Source organism: Nothoprocta perdicaria, unplaced genomic scaffold, assembly GCF_003342845.1.
Source record: "Nothoprocta perdicaria isolate Ctin4 unplaced genomic scaffold, notPer1 scaffold_209, whole genome shotgun sequence".
Lineage (NCBI taxonomy): Eukaryota > Metazoa > Chordata > Aves > Tinamiformes > Tinamidae > Nothoprocta > Nothoprocta perdicaria.
This window is the reverse complement of record NW_020455305.1, coordinates 784834-801234: the sequence shown is the minus strand read 5'-3', so window position 1 is coordinate 801234 and position 16401 is coordinate 784834. Positions and strand designations below refer to the sequence as shown.

The window sequence follows — 16401 nt, the reverse complement described above, 5'->3', positions numbered from 1 at the left end:
CAGAGGGCCATCTGCTCACAGCTTCAGCCTTGGCTCCGTGGCATCCTGTATTGGCTTGTAATGTAGTCTGGATTCCACCCTGGAATTCTTTGCTTTTTGCATCTTGCAACACAATCACCATTTCTTAAGGTTTCACTTTGCTGTTTCATTTTTGTTGAGAAATCAATGCCCATTTCTGTCTCCGAGTATTCTCTGGAGTTTTTAAAAAAGCTGGCACATTTATTTTAGAAGATCAGGTTCTATTTCTTTCATTCATAAATTATCGGTGTTCTAATTTCAAGGATGTTTCTGTCTCTATAACTGAAGTTTGTTTTCTTTTATGGACTAGAAAATAATGGTTTATTTTTAAACATTTTTCTACCTCTCTTGGGTTCTACTGCATTTTGCTGCTCTCAAATATGTATCTTAATGGTTTTGTTTGCTTCTTAAGCTCTTTATGGAGGCTGTGCTTGTTCTTGTGATGAATGTGTGGCAGATAGTGTTTAGACACTTCTCTCCTAAAATGTTTTCTTCAATTTCCAAGTGAATCTTCCCATCTGGACGTTTTCAAGACGACCATCCAAAAAGTAGTTCAGAGACCTAGGAAGATAACAGAATAAAATATATAGATTATTTAGGATATGAAATAATGTGGACCTCCAGCATAGATAAGACAGGTTCTCTTATTCATTAAACTGTTACTGAAGAAGCTGTTTTGAAATATGAAATTAAAAATTGCTGATGTCTTTGTAGGGGTAATGAAGTAACTTGTCAGTTATTCATGTGAGTGTTTTGTCTGAAAAGCCCCATGGAAAACTATTCAAATATCTTAAGTGTGACATTGCATTGGCATGCTACATAGCAAGTATTAAGAAAACAAAACAAAACTCTGCATTTTAAAACTCAGCATCTGCCAGGCATTAATGGGAACACAGAGTTAGTTTCTCTACAGCTCTGAGTTGAATCGATAACTCCCTTGAGAAAAAAACATTGCTGATTCTTGCTTGTCTGTTTGCTGTTAGAAATTATCAGCTTATGTTTCCATTACTAATTTTTGGCCTGTTTGTCATTCATGAGTAGATAAGCACACTGCTGGAAGGGATTACTGAGTACTGAAAGCTGTCACTCTCATAGCAGTATTCCTATGACCCTTTGCAGAATTTATTAAGTTCTGTGCTAAAACTAGTTAGGCTGGTTTTATTGAAGAGCTTCTTGGAATTATAAATGTGTAAAATTCCAAGGCAAGTTTACCCATGACCAGTACTTTTATTCTTGTATCAGAATCAGTAACTTTTTAAACAACTGATTCCCCTGTGTATGTGAAGGTGGCCAGTCAGAGACCCTTTTTGTTTTGCTAGGTTAGATAAGTCTCTTCTTTTGTTGTTCAGAGTGATTTTTTAGAAGGGGCTGAGAGGTCCTTTTTTTCCCTTTTTCTTTTTCCTATACATCCCTAGTGAAGTTTTCTTAATACATGCTGTACTAAGAGCTAGTCTTGGATGCTGTGGACAAAAGTACAAGTTTTTGAATAGAAGTGTGACTGATGGTTCCTGTAGCTCTGTTAATTCATGTCTATACTAAATGAAACAACTTGCCTAATTTTGCATTTGCCTTTTTATTAAGTTGCATACATTTGTGTCTATTATTTCATCAAAGAGCAGTAATGTACCTGGATATCATAACATGCTATTCCAGAAATGCAGCTTTTTGGTTGGTAAATAATGATTTACCCTGACTATTGTTTACTCTAAATGTTTATTCCTGTATAACACTGATATTAATTTGTCCTGCAATGCCTTCTAGTTTTAGATTATAGTCATATCTTAGTAATTCACTTCTTTAGGACTAACAATTGCAAATCACTTCTCTGTGAATCCAGTGTTTTCACCAGAAACACTGACATACCTTCTTAAAGTCATTCTTTACCCACCATTCAGTAATACTGATGAATATAGTCTACTACAATAATATTATCTAGGCATTAGAGGTTATCAGTTTTAGAGAATGCATTTCTTTTTCAGGAGAAAAAGAAACCCTCCCAAATGCACACCCTCCCAAATGCACACATTGGGCTGGTCTGGAGTGAGGAATCCATCATATTAAATAATGGATTTAATCTCTTTCTGTCTCTTAATCTACTTTCTGTCTCTTAACTTTTCTCTTCAAAACTTACTGTGGTATCTGCAGAGAGGGACCTGGGCGTCGTGCTAGATGACAAGTTAACCATGAGGCAGCAGTGTGCCCTGGTGGCCAAGAAGGCCAATGGGATCCTGGGGCGCATAAGGAGAGCGTCCCTAGCAGGTCATGGGAGGTGATCGTCCCCCTCTGCGCAGCCCTGGTGAGGCCACACCTGGAGTACTGCGTCCAGTTCTGGGCTCCCCAGTACAAGAGGGATGTGGAGCTGCTGGAGAGAGTCCAGCGCAGGGCTACGAGGATGACCAGGGGCCTGGAACATTTGCCCTGTAAGCAAAGGCTGAGGGGGGATCTGATCAGTGTGTATAAATACCTCAAGAGAGGCAGTGAGGAGGAGGTGGCCAGCCTCTTTTCGGTGGTGCCCAGTGATAGGAATAGAGGAAATGTCTACAAGCTGAAGCACCAAAAGTTCCAAAGAAAGTTAAAGGAAAAAATCATGGTAGTAAAGGTGACAGAGCCCTGGAACAGGCTGCGTGGAGAGGCTGTGGAGTCTACTTCTTTGGAGCTATTCAAAACCTGCTTGGGTGCAGCCCTGTGCCACGTGCTCTAGGTGACCCTGCGTGTGCAGAGGGATTGGACTAGATGACCTCTGAGGTCCCTTCCAACCTGCATTCTGTGGTTTCATAATTCTATGATCTTGCTATATTAAACATCATGATTTATTATTTCCTGGGATATTATCACATTTGCCCTTGAGTATTGATGTCATCTACTTTTCAAGTGTTGCAATACAAATTTCAGACTTCTGAGAAATAATTTTACCGAATCTTATTGGCGAATAATATTCACCAATATTATTATTCTTATTCTGCCAGTTTCAGTACAATGAAGACTTTGATTAGCTTATGTCTGCCCAGAAGGTATACTTGCTCTTCCAGATTTGTTTCTGTTTCTTTTAGTCATTCAGTTTCAGCCGGTTTTGGATTATCTTCAATCTCTCTCTAGTTTACCAGTAAAAATGCCATTTTTGATCTCTCTATGCAATATTTCTTTGTTTTAATTATCTTTGCCAGCTGTAGCTTGGCTTGACTTGTAGGCTCTTTTCTGAACAGAAAGATTGACCATTTGGGTCCAAAGTCCTCTTCATTATGAGTTTTTGGTGCCCATTTGAGAATCCAGTTCCAGATTGTTTTTTATTCTTTAGACCCTACTTTCAGAGCCCTGTTTGTAATGGGCTATTTGGAACCAAAAGTGTTCATTACAGACCTTGTTCGTTTAAGCTAGAGTGCCTGAGTCAAAGATAACTTTTTGTGAACTCTGTAAACATCCTTCCTATGCTGTTTTCCCACTTTATCAAAACCAAAGTGTAGGTAACATCACATCTTTGAGTCAGAGGATACTTAAGTTAAAGACAGTAAGTGGATTCAGTCTATTGGTAGCAGCTCACTGCATAAATATTCATCATTTGGATTTCAAGTTTTGATTGGAACCAGAGTTAATTAGTCAACTTGCGCCTTTTAACTGAAATGAAGTCTCACCCTTCTAACACAAGTAGTCATGACTAGGGATTCAAAAGTGCTTTTATTCAGTGCTGTGCATAAATAAAGTTTATTTCTCCCAGTGATGTCCATGACATCTTTCTTTTCATTTTTTCCCTTTGTCCCCCCCCCTACCTCTATCCCCCAAAGCTGTAGATGACAGTTATATGAAATCTAGATGGTATTTATTTACTATGCTGCACATAAAAACTGAGAATTTAACCAGGTGAGGTTCTGGTGATGCTAAACACTAAGCTTGGGTAACATTCGCTAATATTCCTCCAGGATAACTAAAGAGGCACTTGACACTGTAGTTAAGGTATTGATCAGTCTAAACGGTTCATAATAACAAGGCCTCTAAACTGTCTGCAATTTATTGACTTTGAAGTGCTATACTATTTTGAAAATTGCTGATCATAATTTATTTCTGTATTGTAATTTGTTGCTGTATCAATTGGATTTATCTGACCTGTCAAAGTTCCAACTGCCAGCTTTGCAGTCTTGAACTGAAATCTGAAAGCCTTAGATATGTTTTTCATCCCATGCATCAACAACAGTAATAAACATCAGGCAAGTGAAGTGCATCCTGGAGTTATACTTTGGTAGCGCTTTCTTTTCCAGTTATAGTCTCTGTAAGGGTTGTGCAAGTGCACAGCCTTCCATGAAATTACAGTTGAAAATAAGCACATTTGAAAACTGAAGTTATGTGGAGGAGGCAGTTCTTGAATTGTGGTGAATGATGGTGCTTAAGAAAAAGCAATCAGATCATACTCCTCATCATGAGCAAATGGCAAAAGTAGATGCTGGTATGATGATTTAAAAAAAAAGAGTGATTTTGCTCCCACCCCCACCCCAACATTTAAAAAGTTAAAGGATATGATCGATATACTTGAAAATTTGGTTTTCAGAGTGCAAATGTATTTGATTTTTTTCATATTTCTCAATAACTGTCTTCACTGTGAGCATTCATATTGCACAAAATGATTTTGTTTTTCTGTTACCTTTGTGACTACAGGAGTAACTACCAGAAGAGAAGCCTTTGAAAAGTGACATGGTAATCTAGGAATCATTGCAAAGGTTCAGTTGTCTTGCTATTTCTATTATTTTTGTGTCTAAATAAGCCATTGATATACAGTGTTTTTCAAAGTTTTAAGTAGCACATTCTACTTCGCACAGAGTATTTTGGCCATGACCAAGGTGATCAGGAGAGTGGAGAACAGCACAGCAGGCCCTTGTTCTCTTAGGCAGTTTCAGCAGTGTAATTTTGTTGCTCTCCTTAGATGCCATATTGAGAGAACATCACGGCTACCCCTTGAAGCTATTGAAAGTGTCTCTGATTCATCTGTATTTCTGTTTGTTTAAGCTCTCACAAGGTGGGCAGCTCAGGCGCTCAGCTGTTGGATCCCTGGAGTCTGTAATCAAGGCAGTGTGTAAAGAAGAGTCTTCGTTTTTCAGCAACACAAACATGTTCATCGACATGCCCAGAATCACAGAGCTCTTGGAGGACAACATGGCAAAATACGGCATTCCTGAAGGATCAAGTAAGAAAAACATCAATCATAAGCTACATATATACATTCATCATTTGTAGAGCTCTTTCTCTCTTTAATAGAAGTAATTTTACATATACACACTACATATATGGTAGTGATGGTTGTGAAAAAGATGCAGGTTATTCTGACTATCTTTGCAGATAATAAAAAATATTCATGTTTTAACTGATATTCATTACAATTTTCACAGCATTTTGTATTAAAATGTTACTTTAGATACAAACTTGTTATTTTTTTGCTACGTGCCTTTGTGAACCTAATGCTGTTGGTACAACTGTGCAAGACCTTTCTCCCCCTGAAAATTTGAGTCATGTCCCTGTGAGAAAGACTTGCCATTCTGGGTTTCTTTGGGGAAGCCGATTCTGTCTTGGTAGTCAGGAGGCAAAATTAAGGTATTGGCTTTACCAGAAGGCACTTTGAGGAGGGAGTCAGAGGTCTGTCCTAGCCTCTTTCCCTTGCTCTTATTTTCCTTCCTGGTTGCAGCAGGGAGCGGCAGGATGTCTGAACAGAGAGATGATTTGGACCTTAGTCTCTTCGAAAGCAGCTTATGCTAGAAATACTATTTCTTGTTGATATATATTTACAACTGTGTAATAGTAGAAGACCTTTCACCCTAGGATTTTGAAATACCTTTACAACCTCAGCTTGCTCTAGTGTACTTCCGTATTTAGGATATACTAATGCAGCTTTTAGTACAGATGTAATTCACAAATTGCTCTGGACAAATGCGATGCTCTTGGGACTCAAATTTGTTTCATGTTTAGAGATGTGCAGCAAAGATTGAATGAACTATTTTTCTTGAGGGATCTGAACTGATTTTCTTAGTGAGAGTTTGGTGGTATTTGGCAACCTGTGGTTAAAACTTTTTTTATTTTTATTGCTTGTGTTTTCTTAAGTGTAAGCTTTTTTTTTTTTAATTTATTATTTTTTTTTCCTTCAGCTCCATTTTGCTTGAAACTTTATCAGGAGATTTTACAGTCTTCCAATGGAGCTTTGTTATGGACTTTCCTGAAGCCTATATTACATGGGAAGATACTGTACAATTCCAACATCAACATGATTGACTTGGTGATAGAGAAAGTGAGTATCGTGATGTATAATGCCTGGTACAATATTTTGGTTTGTGACCGCCTTTGAGGTATTTGTATGATAGAAGGAATGATAAGTTATTTTAGGTGCAGCTTAGAGTTCTCTGCAAATTTTATGTTATCTCGCAAAGACAAGGTTCTTGTTCTGGAATATTTATTGAAGAATGTTAAGTCCATATAAAATCTAGAAATAGCATGGTTGCTTCTAAATGCTACACAAAAAAAAAAGACCATTATAACTTTAAATGGGATGTTAACTGTTTTTCGTGTAAGTGGAGTACATTGTGGTAACCTTGCACTTGCTTGAAAATGTAAGCTAATAAAACAAACAAACAAGCAAAAAACTCCAGTAAACTAAGGTAAATGGCACATACTGGTTAGAGCATATTACATACTTTATAGCTTTATTTCTTTTCTGTGAATCAGAAATAATGTTTCAGTGATTTCATATTTTTTAGTTAACATAATTTCGGCGACAGACTATTTCCGAGTTGAATTACATTCATGAAGCTCTTTTATGACTTTTCTGTAAAGAAATTCTGTAAAGAAAGAGTTGTGATAAATGATAAAAATTCTAAATCCTTCTGAATGCTTAATTGCATTCTATATTATAACGACATCAAGAATAATGCACTTAAGATGTTTCCACATTATTTTGCCAATTAACAAGACAAAACCACTTTCTTAAAAGAATCTATAAGACAGATAAATCTCCTAAAAACATATACTATGTTCCTGAGGTCTTTTAATGAAATCAAGGCTGAGTAACAGAGTTCAGCATACCAATTTGCTTTAAAATAAAACTTTTTTATGCTCCGGAACAAAATGAAGGTTCTGGTAGATGCTTCTACAGCAGTGTCTGTAAATATTCTTAGACTTGAAATATTCCATCTGCTTATGTAGGTTTCTCTATAACCCCTTGCATCACCTACCAAAGCTTCCCACTAAACCTAAGAACTGACAAAAAAAAAAAAGTTTTTCTGTATATAAAAATGAGCATAATAGAAAAGCTTTTACACAAGGTTTTTTTTTTTTTTTTTTTGGATTTTTTATATATTCTGAAGAGAAATGACTTTTAAATCCAAAATACTTACCCAGGTATTCCAAACACAGGTACTAAAACCTAATCTTGTCACCCTTATGTAGTCCTACTGAAATCGGAATAGAAATTTTAATGTCCTTTGGACTTTATGATCCCCATGGTAGCTGTCTACTAGGAGGAGAAAGTAGAGGATTTATGCTGAAAATAGAATCACAGGATGGTTGAGGTTGGAAGGGACCTCTAGAGATCATCTAGTCATAGAATCATAGAATGCTTAAGGTTGGAAGGGACCTCAGAGGTCAACTAGTCCAACCCCCCCTGCTCACGCAGGGTCACCTAGAGCACGTGGCACAGGGCTGCATCCAAGCGGGTTTTAAAGATCTCCAGAGAAGGAGACTCCACAACCTCTCTGGGCAGCCTTTTCCAGGGCTCTGTCACCTTCACTGTCAAGTATGATCTTAAGCTCCTGTGGAACTCTTGGTGTCTCAGCTTGTGGCCATTTCCTCTAGTCCTATCACTGTTCACCACTGAAAAGAGGCCGGCCCCCTCCTCCTCACTGCCTCCCTTGAGGTATTTATACACACTGATCAGGTCCCCCCTCAGCCTTCTCTTCTCCAGGCTGAACAGGCCCAGCTCTCTCAGTCTTTTCTCATAGGACAGATGTTCCAGGCCCCTGATCATCCTCGTAGTCCTGCACTGGACTCCCTCCAGCAGCTCCACATCCTTCTTATACTGGGGACCCCAGAACTGGACACAAGACCCCAGAACTGGACACAATCTCCAGATGTGGCCTCACCAGGGCTGTGCAGAGGGGGATGATCACTTCCCTCGACCTGCTGGAGACGCTCTTCTTAATGCACCCCAGGATCCCGTTGGCCTTCTTGGCCACCAGGGCGCACTGCTGCCTCATGGTCAACTCGTCATCCACCACGACACCAAGGTCCCTCTCTGCAGGGCTGGCTCTCCAGCAGGTCAACCTCTAATCTGTACTGGTGTCCGGGGTTATTCCTCCTCAAGTGCAGGACCCTGCACTTGCCCTTGTTGAACTTCATGAGATTTCTAACCACCCAGTTGTCTAGTCTGTCCGGGTCCCTGATGGCAGCATAGCCCTCAGCTATCCCTCCCAGTTTGGTATCATCAGCAAACTTGCTGAGGGAGCACTCCATCCCTTCATCCACGTCATTTATGAGTAAGTTGAACAGGACTGGACCGAGGACAGATTCCTGGGGGACACCACTAACTACAGATCTCCAGCTAGACTACCCACCACTCACTACCACTCTCTGCACCCTGCCATCGAGCCAATTCCTAATCCACCAATTAATCCAGCTAATTCCTAATCCTAGTCCAAATCCCCTATTCCAGCAGGGACACCCAGACCACTTGGCACAGGGCCATGTCCAGGCAGGTTTGGAAGACCTCCAGAGAAGGAGACTCCACAACCTCCTTGGGCAGGGGCTGTGCCAGGGCTCTGTCACCCTCACAGTAAAGAAGTTCTTCCTCACATGGAGATGGAACTTCCTATGATTCAGTTTGTACCCATTGCCCCTTGTCCTGTCACTGGCCACCAATGAGAAGAGTTTGGCCTCATCCTCTTTACCTTCTCCCCTCAGAAACTTTTATATGTTAAGATCTCCTCTCAGTCTTCTTTTCTCCGGGCTAATCAGGCCCCAACTCTCTTGGTCTTTCCTTATAAGATAGATGCTCCAGTCCCTTAATCATCTTTGTTGCCCGATACTGGATCCTCCCTAGAAGTTCCACATCCCTCTTGTACTAAGAAGCCCAGAACTGCACCCAGTACTCCGTGTGTGGCCTCACCAGAGCTGAGTAGAGGGGTAGGATCCCCTCTCTCAACCCGCTGGCAACACTCCTCCTGATGCAGCCAGGATCCCATTGGCCTTCTTGCCCACGAGGGCACACTGTCGGCTCATGGTTAACTTAGTGTCAACTCCCAGATCCTTCTCTGCGGAGCTGCTTTCCAGAAGGTTGACCCCTAATCTGTCCTGGTGCCAGGGGTCGTTCCTCCCCAGGTGCAGGACCCTGCACTTGTTGAACAAGTTGTTGAACCTTATGAGGTTCCTCTCTGCTCAACTCTCCAACCTGTCTGGGTCCTTCTGAATGGCAGCACAGCCCTGTGGAGTGTCAACCACTCCACCCAGTTAGTATCGTTTGCAAACTTGCTCAGAATGCCCTCTGTCCCCTCATCAAAGTCATTGATGAACAAGTAGAACAGCACCACTCCCAGTACTGATCCCTGCTGAACACCACTGGCCACAGGCCTCTAACTAGATTTGGCCTCATTTATCACCACCCTCTGAGCTTGCCATCCACCTCACTGTGCCACACTTCCTGAGCTTCTCCATGAGGATGTTATAGGAGTCAGTGTTGAAAGCCTTGCTGAAGTCAAGGTAGACAACATCCACTGCTCATCCAGCCTGTCATCTCATCGTAGAAGGCTATCAGGTTGCTCAAATATAACTACTTCTTAGTGAATCCGTGATGACTACTCCTGATCATCTTCTCCTTGATGTGCCTAGAGAGGGTTTCTAGGATGAGCTGCTCGATCACCTTTCCAGGGACAGAGGTCAGGCTGACTGTTCTATAGTTTCCCAGATCCTCTAGCCCTTTTGAAGACTAGAGTGACATTGAATTCTTCCAGTCCTCTGACACCTCCCCTGCTCTCCATGACCTCTTGAAGATGATGGGGAGCAGCTGAGCAATAATGCCTGCCAGTTCTCTCAGCACTCTTGGGTGCATCCCATACAGGCCCATAGATTTATGGGTGGCCAGTTTGCCTAAATAATCCCTAACCCAATCCTCCTCGACCAGCGGAAAGTCTTCTGGTCTTCTAGTTTTCTCTCTTGTGTCTGGGCTTGTGTCATGGGGACTCACCTTAGCGATAATAAAGATGGACGCAAAGAAGGCCTTTAGTAACTCTGCCTTCTCTGCATACTCCATAATCAAGGTATGGTCCGTAACCCATCCCATCTAGCAGTGGGTCCACATTTTCCCTAGTCTTCCTCTTGTTGCTAATGTCTTTGAAGAAGCTATTCTTGTCCGTGACTTCTCTTGCTAACTCTGGTTCTAAATGAGCCTTAGCCTTCTTTGTAGCATCCCTAAATTCTCTGACAATGCTCCTATATTGTTCCCATGTGCTCTGGTCTTTCTACCACATTATAGTTCTTAGTCCACCCCACTGTCCACTCATCTAACCCACACTATTCTAAGTTTTCCAAAGAGCTCCTTCACCATCCACGCAGGTCTCCTGCCCCTCTGCTCGATATCTTTCTTGTCAGTATGCTCCAATCCTGAGCTTGGAGAAAGTGATACTTGAATATTAGCCAACTCTCCTGGACCTTCTAGTATCCTTGCCCACAAGATTCCTCCCAGGAGGTCCCTGGAGAGGTGTAAATTGACTCTTTTGAAGTCCAGGGTTGTAGTCCTACTTCTTGCCCAACTTCCTCCTCACAAGATAGTGAATTCCAACATCTCATGGTCACTGCAGCCAAGACTGTCTCCAACCCTCACATTTCCAATTAGACAATCTCTGTTAGTATCAGGTCTAGCAGCACCCCTTCCCTAGTTGGCTTACCTGCCATTTACATCAAGATGTTATCTATCTGCCATGTTCTTCAGGAACCTCCTGGACTGTCCTTAGCTGTGTGGTCATCCCAGCAGACATCAGGGTGGTTAAAGTCCGTTATAAAGACCAAGACCTGTGATTGTGAGGCTACTTGCAGCTTTCTGCAGAAGGCCTCATCCACTTCCTCTTCCTGATCAGGGAGCTTGTAGCAAACGTCCACCACAGAGTCACCCTTTTTGGCCTGCTCCTTAATCCTCACCTACAGGCTCTCAACTCGTGCTTTGTTCTCTGCTGTGGCGAGCTTCATGCTCTCTCATGTAAAGAACAAATCTGCCAACTTGCCTTTCTGGCCTGTCCTTCCTAAAAAGCATAAAGCCATCCAGTCACAAGAGCTGTCCCACCATATCTCAGTAACTGCAGTTAGATCGTGGCCCTGCAGTTGCACATGCCTCTCCAATTCTCCTTTTTTATTCCCCATGCTGCTTGCGTTTGCATAGACGCATTTGAGTTGAGCTCCCAATGTACCTCTCTTTCTAGCTGAGGCAGCTGTAATATTTTGCTGTTATCTCTCTCCAGGCTTCAAGCATCCTTCACTGGCTCTGGAGTTAGGCTGGTGCAAGTGGCATGGCAGGCCATCCCCTACCTTACCAGTCTCCTCTTTCTAGGATGATACCCTCCTCCCCACTCAAATCTAGTTTAAAGCCTTCTTGATGGACCCTGCTCATGAACTAGGACCATCTTCCCCCTTTGGGAAAGATGAAGCTATTGATACTTGCATATTAAGATATTTTCTATGAGTTAATCACATGGAATATTTTTTTCAAGAGTGTATTTAACTCTCCTTTAGAGTTGTGAAGTTTTACATGCCTAGAAGCCAACTATTTTGATATGTAGGATAGCCCTGACCCTCAGAGGTGTGTCAGAAGACTTGACTAACAGCAACGACGTTCAGTGCCAAATGGCACCTAGGAATTGAAAGACCAAGCGTGCAGTCTTTGATCCTTGTTTTCACAGCAGAACCCTCACCACTGATGAGCTGAAACTAGTCTGTGGTTTAAAAAAAGTCTCAGAATTGATGTTATATAGAGGAAATCACTCTGGAATGATTTTATGCTATTTCTTTATAATTTGAACAGTCAGAATGTGTATATTAGCATAACAAAACAATTTAAAAGAAAGATAGTCTGTTGTATTAATTGTTTTAGTTCATGCCTTCTGTTCTTTAGAAAATTGATGATGAATTGGGAAAGTTATTCTAAATGCGCATTGTCTGCCTGATTTTGTATAAGCATACTTTTCATCTTGGTAAGATGCCATTATAAAGGCAACTAAGCAGGCCTAAAATATATTTTTATCTGTATGTACATCAGGAAGAAGTTCACTCAGTCCAGACACACCCTTGATATTCAAGACTAAGGCTAATCAGACAGTGTCCAGCTTGGATGTTGAAAAAATGTTTATTTTAATATATTTCCATTTATCAGAAAGAAAAGGAGAACTTGAAGATAATTCTTATTGAATATCAAAGCCAGATAATCATTAGAACATAAGCTCACCAAAATCATTTTACCAGGTTAGATTAAGGTTTCATCCTATGCCAGATCTGGTCTCTGCATCTAGCTGACAAACAGTGCACAGGGAATGTTCATGAGCATGGTAGTACAGTGATGATTCCCCAAAATACTGTGCCAGTTTCCCACAACTTGTGGTTCAGAGACTGATCATGATTTTCCTGTCATAATTTATTCACTTGCTGTTTTTGAGTTTATGGAGGCTCTTTGTGTCCACAGGACTGCACCTATGGTGAGGTGCTCTCTATCAACCTCATTCTCATGTTCTTTAATTTCTTCAAAAAATAGAGGTGCATTTGCTCTTTAAAAATCCCACACTGTATATATATATGTATATATATAGCTCTTGGCTATATGCATTTTTCTGCTGCTATTCTTTCTTCTAGTTCATCATTCATTATAGAAGAATTAAAATTTACTTAGTAAGAATTTCAGACTTATTAGTCTGTAGCCTCCTGGTCCCCCTACATCTTTTCCTGTGAGTAGGGCTGCAGTTGTTATCCTTCAGTTCCCTCATACCAAGGCAATTTTAATCAAGAGGTTACACTGCAGTGAGTACTTCAGCTATTTCATCATAGAGTTTTGGGCTGGATATTATCTACTGCTGGAAATTAGTCATTGCTCATTTTGTTAAATTATGTGACCTTTACTGGCACTTCAATTTGAGACTAATTCTCTGAAGTGTCCTCCATGTAGACAGATTCTGACTTGGAAATTTCCCTAAGATTGCTATGGTGAATGAGGAAGAAAATAAATAAAATGGACAAATTGTAACTGAACCTAAGCAACAACAAAAAACCACATTTTGCATATTTTCTCACCTCATGTGGATTCAACTTCATCTTTCTAAAGGGTGTTTTCTAATAACTTCCCAGCTGAATAGTGGTTTATGTGTAGATATGTGTATGTATCTGGTCTTGAGCCTTTTTAGATAGACAGTATGTATTTGTTCACTTTCCAATATGCTGCCTTTAATCTCTTTACCCCCAGCTGATGCTTTTAGCTTCCTTGTAAGAAGTTTCTGTACTGTATGAAGTTCATCTTTTCAACAATTTATGAGGCTGTTGTAAATCTTTTTGACTTTTGTGTAATATGCAAACATGCTATGTTTAATGTGACTCTTTAAAAGTGACTCAGGAAAAAAAAATCCTTTGTGCAGCTTAAAATTAAGTCAAGGAGCACTGAGATGTGAGTTCTTCTGAGCTCCCTGATGAACTCTTCCATCTAACCGTTTTTAATGATGTCTGAAAATTTGATTTCATCATGTTCTACTGTGACCTATGCTTGTTCTGCACTGGGAAAACTGAAATCTCCCATTTCTACTGTTTGCTACACTTCGAACTTTTCTTATCTCCCTCAACTTGCCACCATCCTACATTGTCAATGAGCTAAATAATTTTTTTGTTCAGGCCTGGCCATTCCGTGTTACCTGTTAAACAGAGAACTTCGTTTAGCTGACTTGACACAAAACTTCAGTATAATATTTCTTATCCCTTTGGAAGGTGAACTAGGGACTCTTATTTATGCTGAATAAATGCATTTCTTTGTGTGAAACAAATGAAACTGGCTTCAATATGAAAGAACAACTGCAGCTTTTCTCCTGTATTGCATGGTGCTTCAGTGTACCACGTATGCTAGGGGTGGAAAAAGCCCATGTACTTTCAGTAGGGATTATCACGAAAAGTGTGGTCCCAAATTGCAGTTTATAACTCCATATCATTTCCAAGCAAAGACTTTCTACACCATTTCTACTGAATTAACAACGCTAGCTTGTAATGGAGAAATGTAGCTCCCAAATACACTTACATGACTGAAAATACTAATTCGAACAAAAAGATACTATCCTATTTTTTAATCTTGAGAACACCTGTGACTTGCCAAATCAGCTTGGAATAAAGTTGGTGGCTATTTACTGGTGACAGAGAGAAGCTATAGCTGGAAAGAAGATATTATGCTACAGTCAAGCCTTGCTCTGTTTCTACAAATTCTGCTCAATTGTCTTTATGGTCCAAACCATGTTTCCAACTGTTATATGTTCAGACAACCTCATATATTGTATATACAACAACTAATGCATGACCCAAAATAGTTACGGAGACTTTATTTTAAATATGCTCCAAGTTGTCTTTCTAAAGCATTTTTGTAATTTGTCAGAGACAAAAAAAGAAGAAGAAAAATAAAACTGTACATTTATAGAAACTGCAAAATCTATTTACTTTATTTTTTTTTTCCCTCTTTTTCCCAGGCCAATTTCACCTTTGCTTTTGTGGAAAGTTTGAAGACTTATTCTCAGACGTGGCTTAGGATGTCTGAGGTTTTTAAAAACAGTAGAAAAAGTCTTGTGGTATCTCGGCTGCAGGTTTGTGAACATGACCTGTACAAAATTCCCATATATAGAATTTTCTGCTATCTTTTGATAGGCAGGTTTGAAAAAAGGTGAGAGAGGTAGATTTGTTTTAAATAATGAGCCCGCAGTGATAAACCTTTTGAGCTGAAAAACAATCTTACCTCACTGCATCCAGTATTTGAAAGCAATAAGGGAAATAAGTAGCTGAACCTACTGAAATTCAGCTGAATACTGAAATAAGTATTACAAAATAAATAAAACAACAAAATGCTTTTTCCAGCAGTGTATACAACTGATACAAAATAGCTGTGAAAAGTAGCAATTGTTTTAAAGTAAAATTTTTCATCATGTTCTATATCTGTATATATATTTTGTTGTGTTTTATTTCTAAAAGCATGCATAGCTATTACACCATGGGGAAAATAGGCAAATCAACTGTAGGACTGTTACAGAATCACAGAATGATTGGTCTGGTAGACCTAACACTTCTTCTCCCCCTCGTCCCCCTCACTTTAGAAGTTAGCAAATGAGATCATAGTGGGAACAATACAAAACAATCAACAACAACAAAAAAACAGATTTCAGTTTTAAAAGCTTTTTATTTTACCACTGCCAGAGTTGATAGAACAATGCCCCAGAATTGTGGAAGAAAAAAGAAAATGGATTTTGGTCCCAGCAGACTTGCAAGGAGGTTAGAACTGACTCACAGTTAAAATATCTGGAGCAAAAGCAGATAGTGGGGAGGTATGTAAACTGTATTTTAGCGGTGTGGAGAGTTAACCTCATTAGTGGGTAAAAACTGAAAATGTGGAGACTGTGCCTTTTCCACTGTCATGGGGGAAGTCCTTGTAGGAGATCTGAATGTGAATCAATAGGTATATTTGATATTATTTAGTAGGGATTAACATATATAACATCTTCTGACACTTTTATTTTAGGAAGCACTGCACAACAAGTTCATAAAACAGTTTGTAGAAAGTCACTTAAATATTGACATGGGAAAGCTTATTGAAGATATACAAACATATGGTATGTATGTGAAAGTACTTATTAGACTTCATAAGTCTATTTTATCTTAAACTTAGGGCTGTTTATTTGAAATTGAATGTTGTTCCCACCTTCATATTCTCTTGCTAAATTGGTTTCAAATTTCTTTTTTTTTCTTTTTTTTTTTCTGAGGGACTGGGCCATTTCCATTTTAAAATATTAAAGACCTGAGCTATTGAATTACAAACTTGGGAAGAAATTAGAAGTGACAGATGGTCATAGAGGAGCTATTAATATAGGAGATGTATTTAAAAGGAAGGAGAGGAAGGAGAGGAAGGAGGAGAGAAGTGATCTTGGCAGCTATAATTTTATTATGTAGTTGTAAATTTTGATAGTAAATTTTAAGGAATCTGTGCTTTAAATGGAAGTAAATCACATTGCATTCTTTTTCTTCTTTTTTCTTCCCCCCTTTCCTTTTAAACAAGGCTGCAAAAGCTCTCTGTTTTTCTCTTTGTACCAGACATTAGTTATGAACAATTTCCTGAACTCCCTGAAACCTCTGAGAGTCTGCTTGAGGTTCAAC

General features: G+C 39.7%; 1 protein-coding gene across 1 annotated transcript in view; it reads left to right on the top strand.

The window, feature by feature from the left end:
- ABCA13 (ATP binding cassette subfamily A member 13) overlaps nt 1–16401 on the top strand; it is a 183414-nt gene that overhangs the window by 54542 nt on the left and 112471 nt on the right. The window contains exons 26-29 of the mRNA XM_026038381.1: nt 5011–5188; nt 6141–6280; nt 14730–14843; nt 15770–15860. Of these exons, the coding sequence (XP_025894166.1) occupies nt 5011–5188; nt 6141–6280; nt 14730–14843; nt 15770–15860 (523 nt within the window). The remainder of the gene's footprint in view (nt 1–5010; nt 5189–6140; nt 6281–14729; nt 14844–15769; nt 15861–16401) is intronic.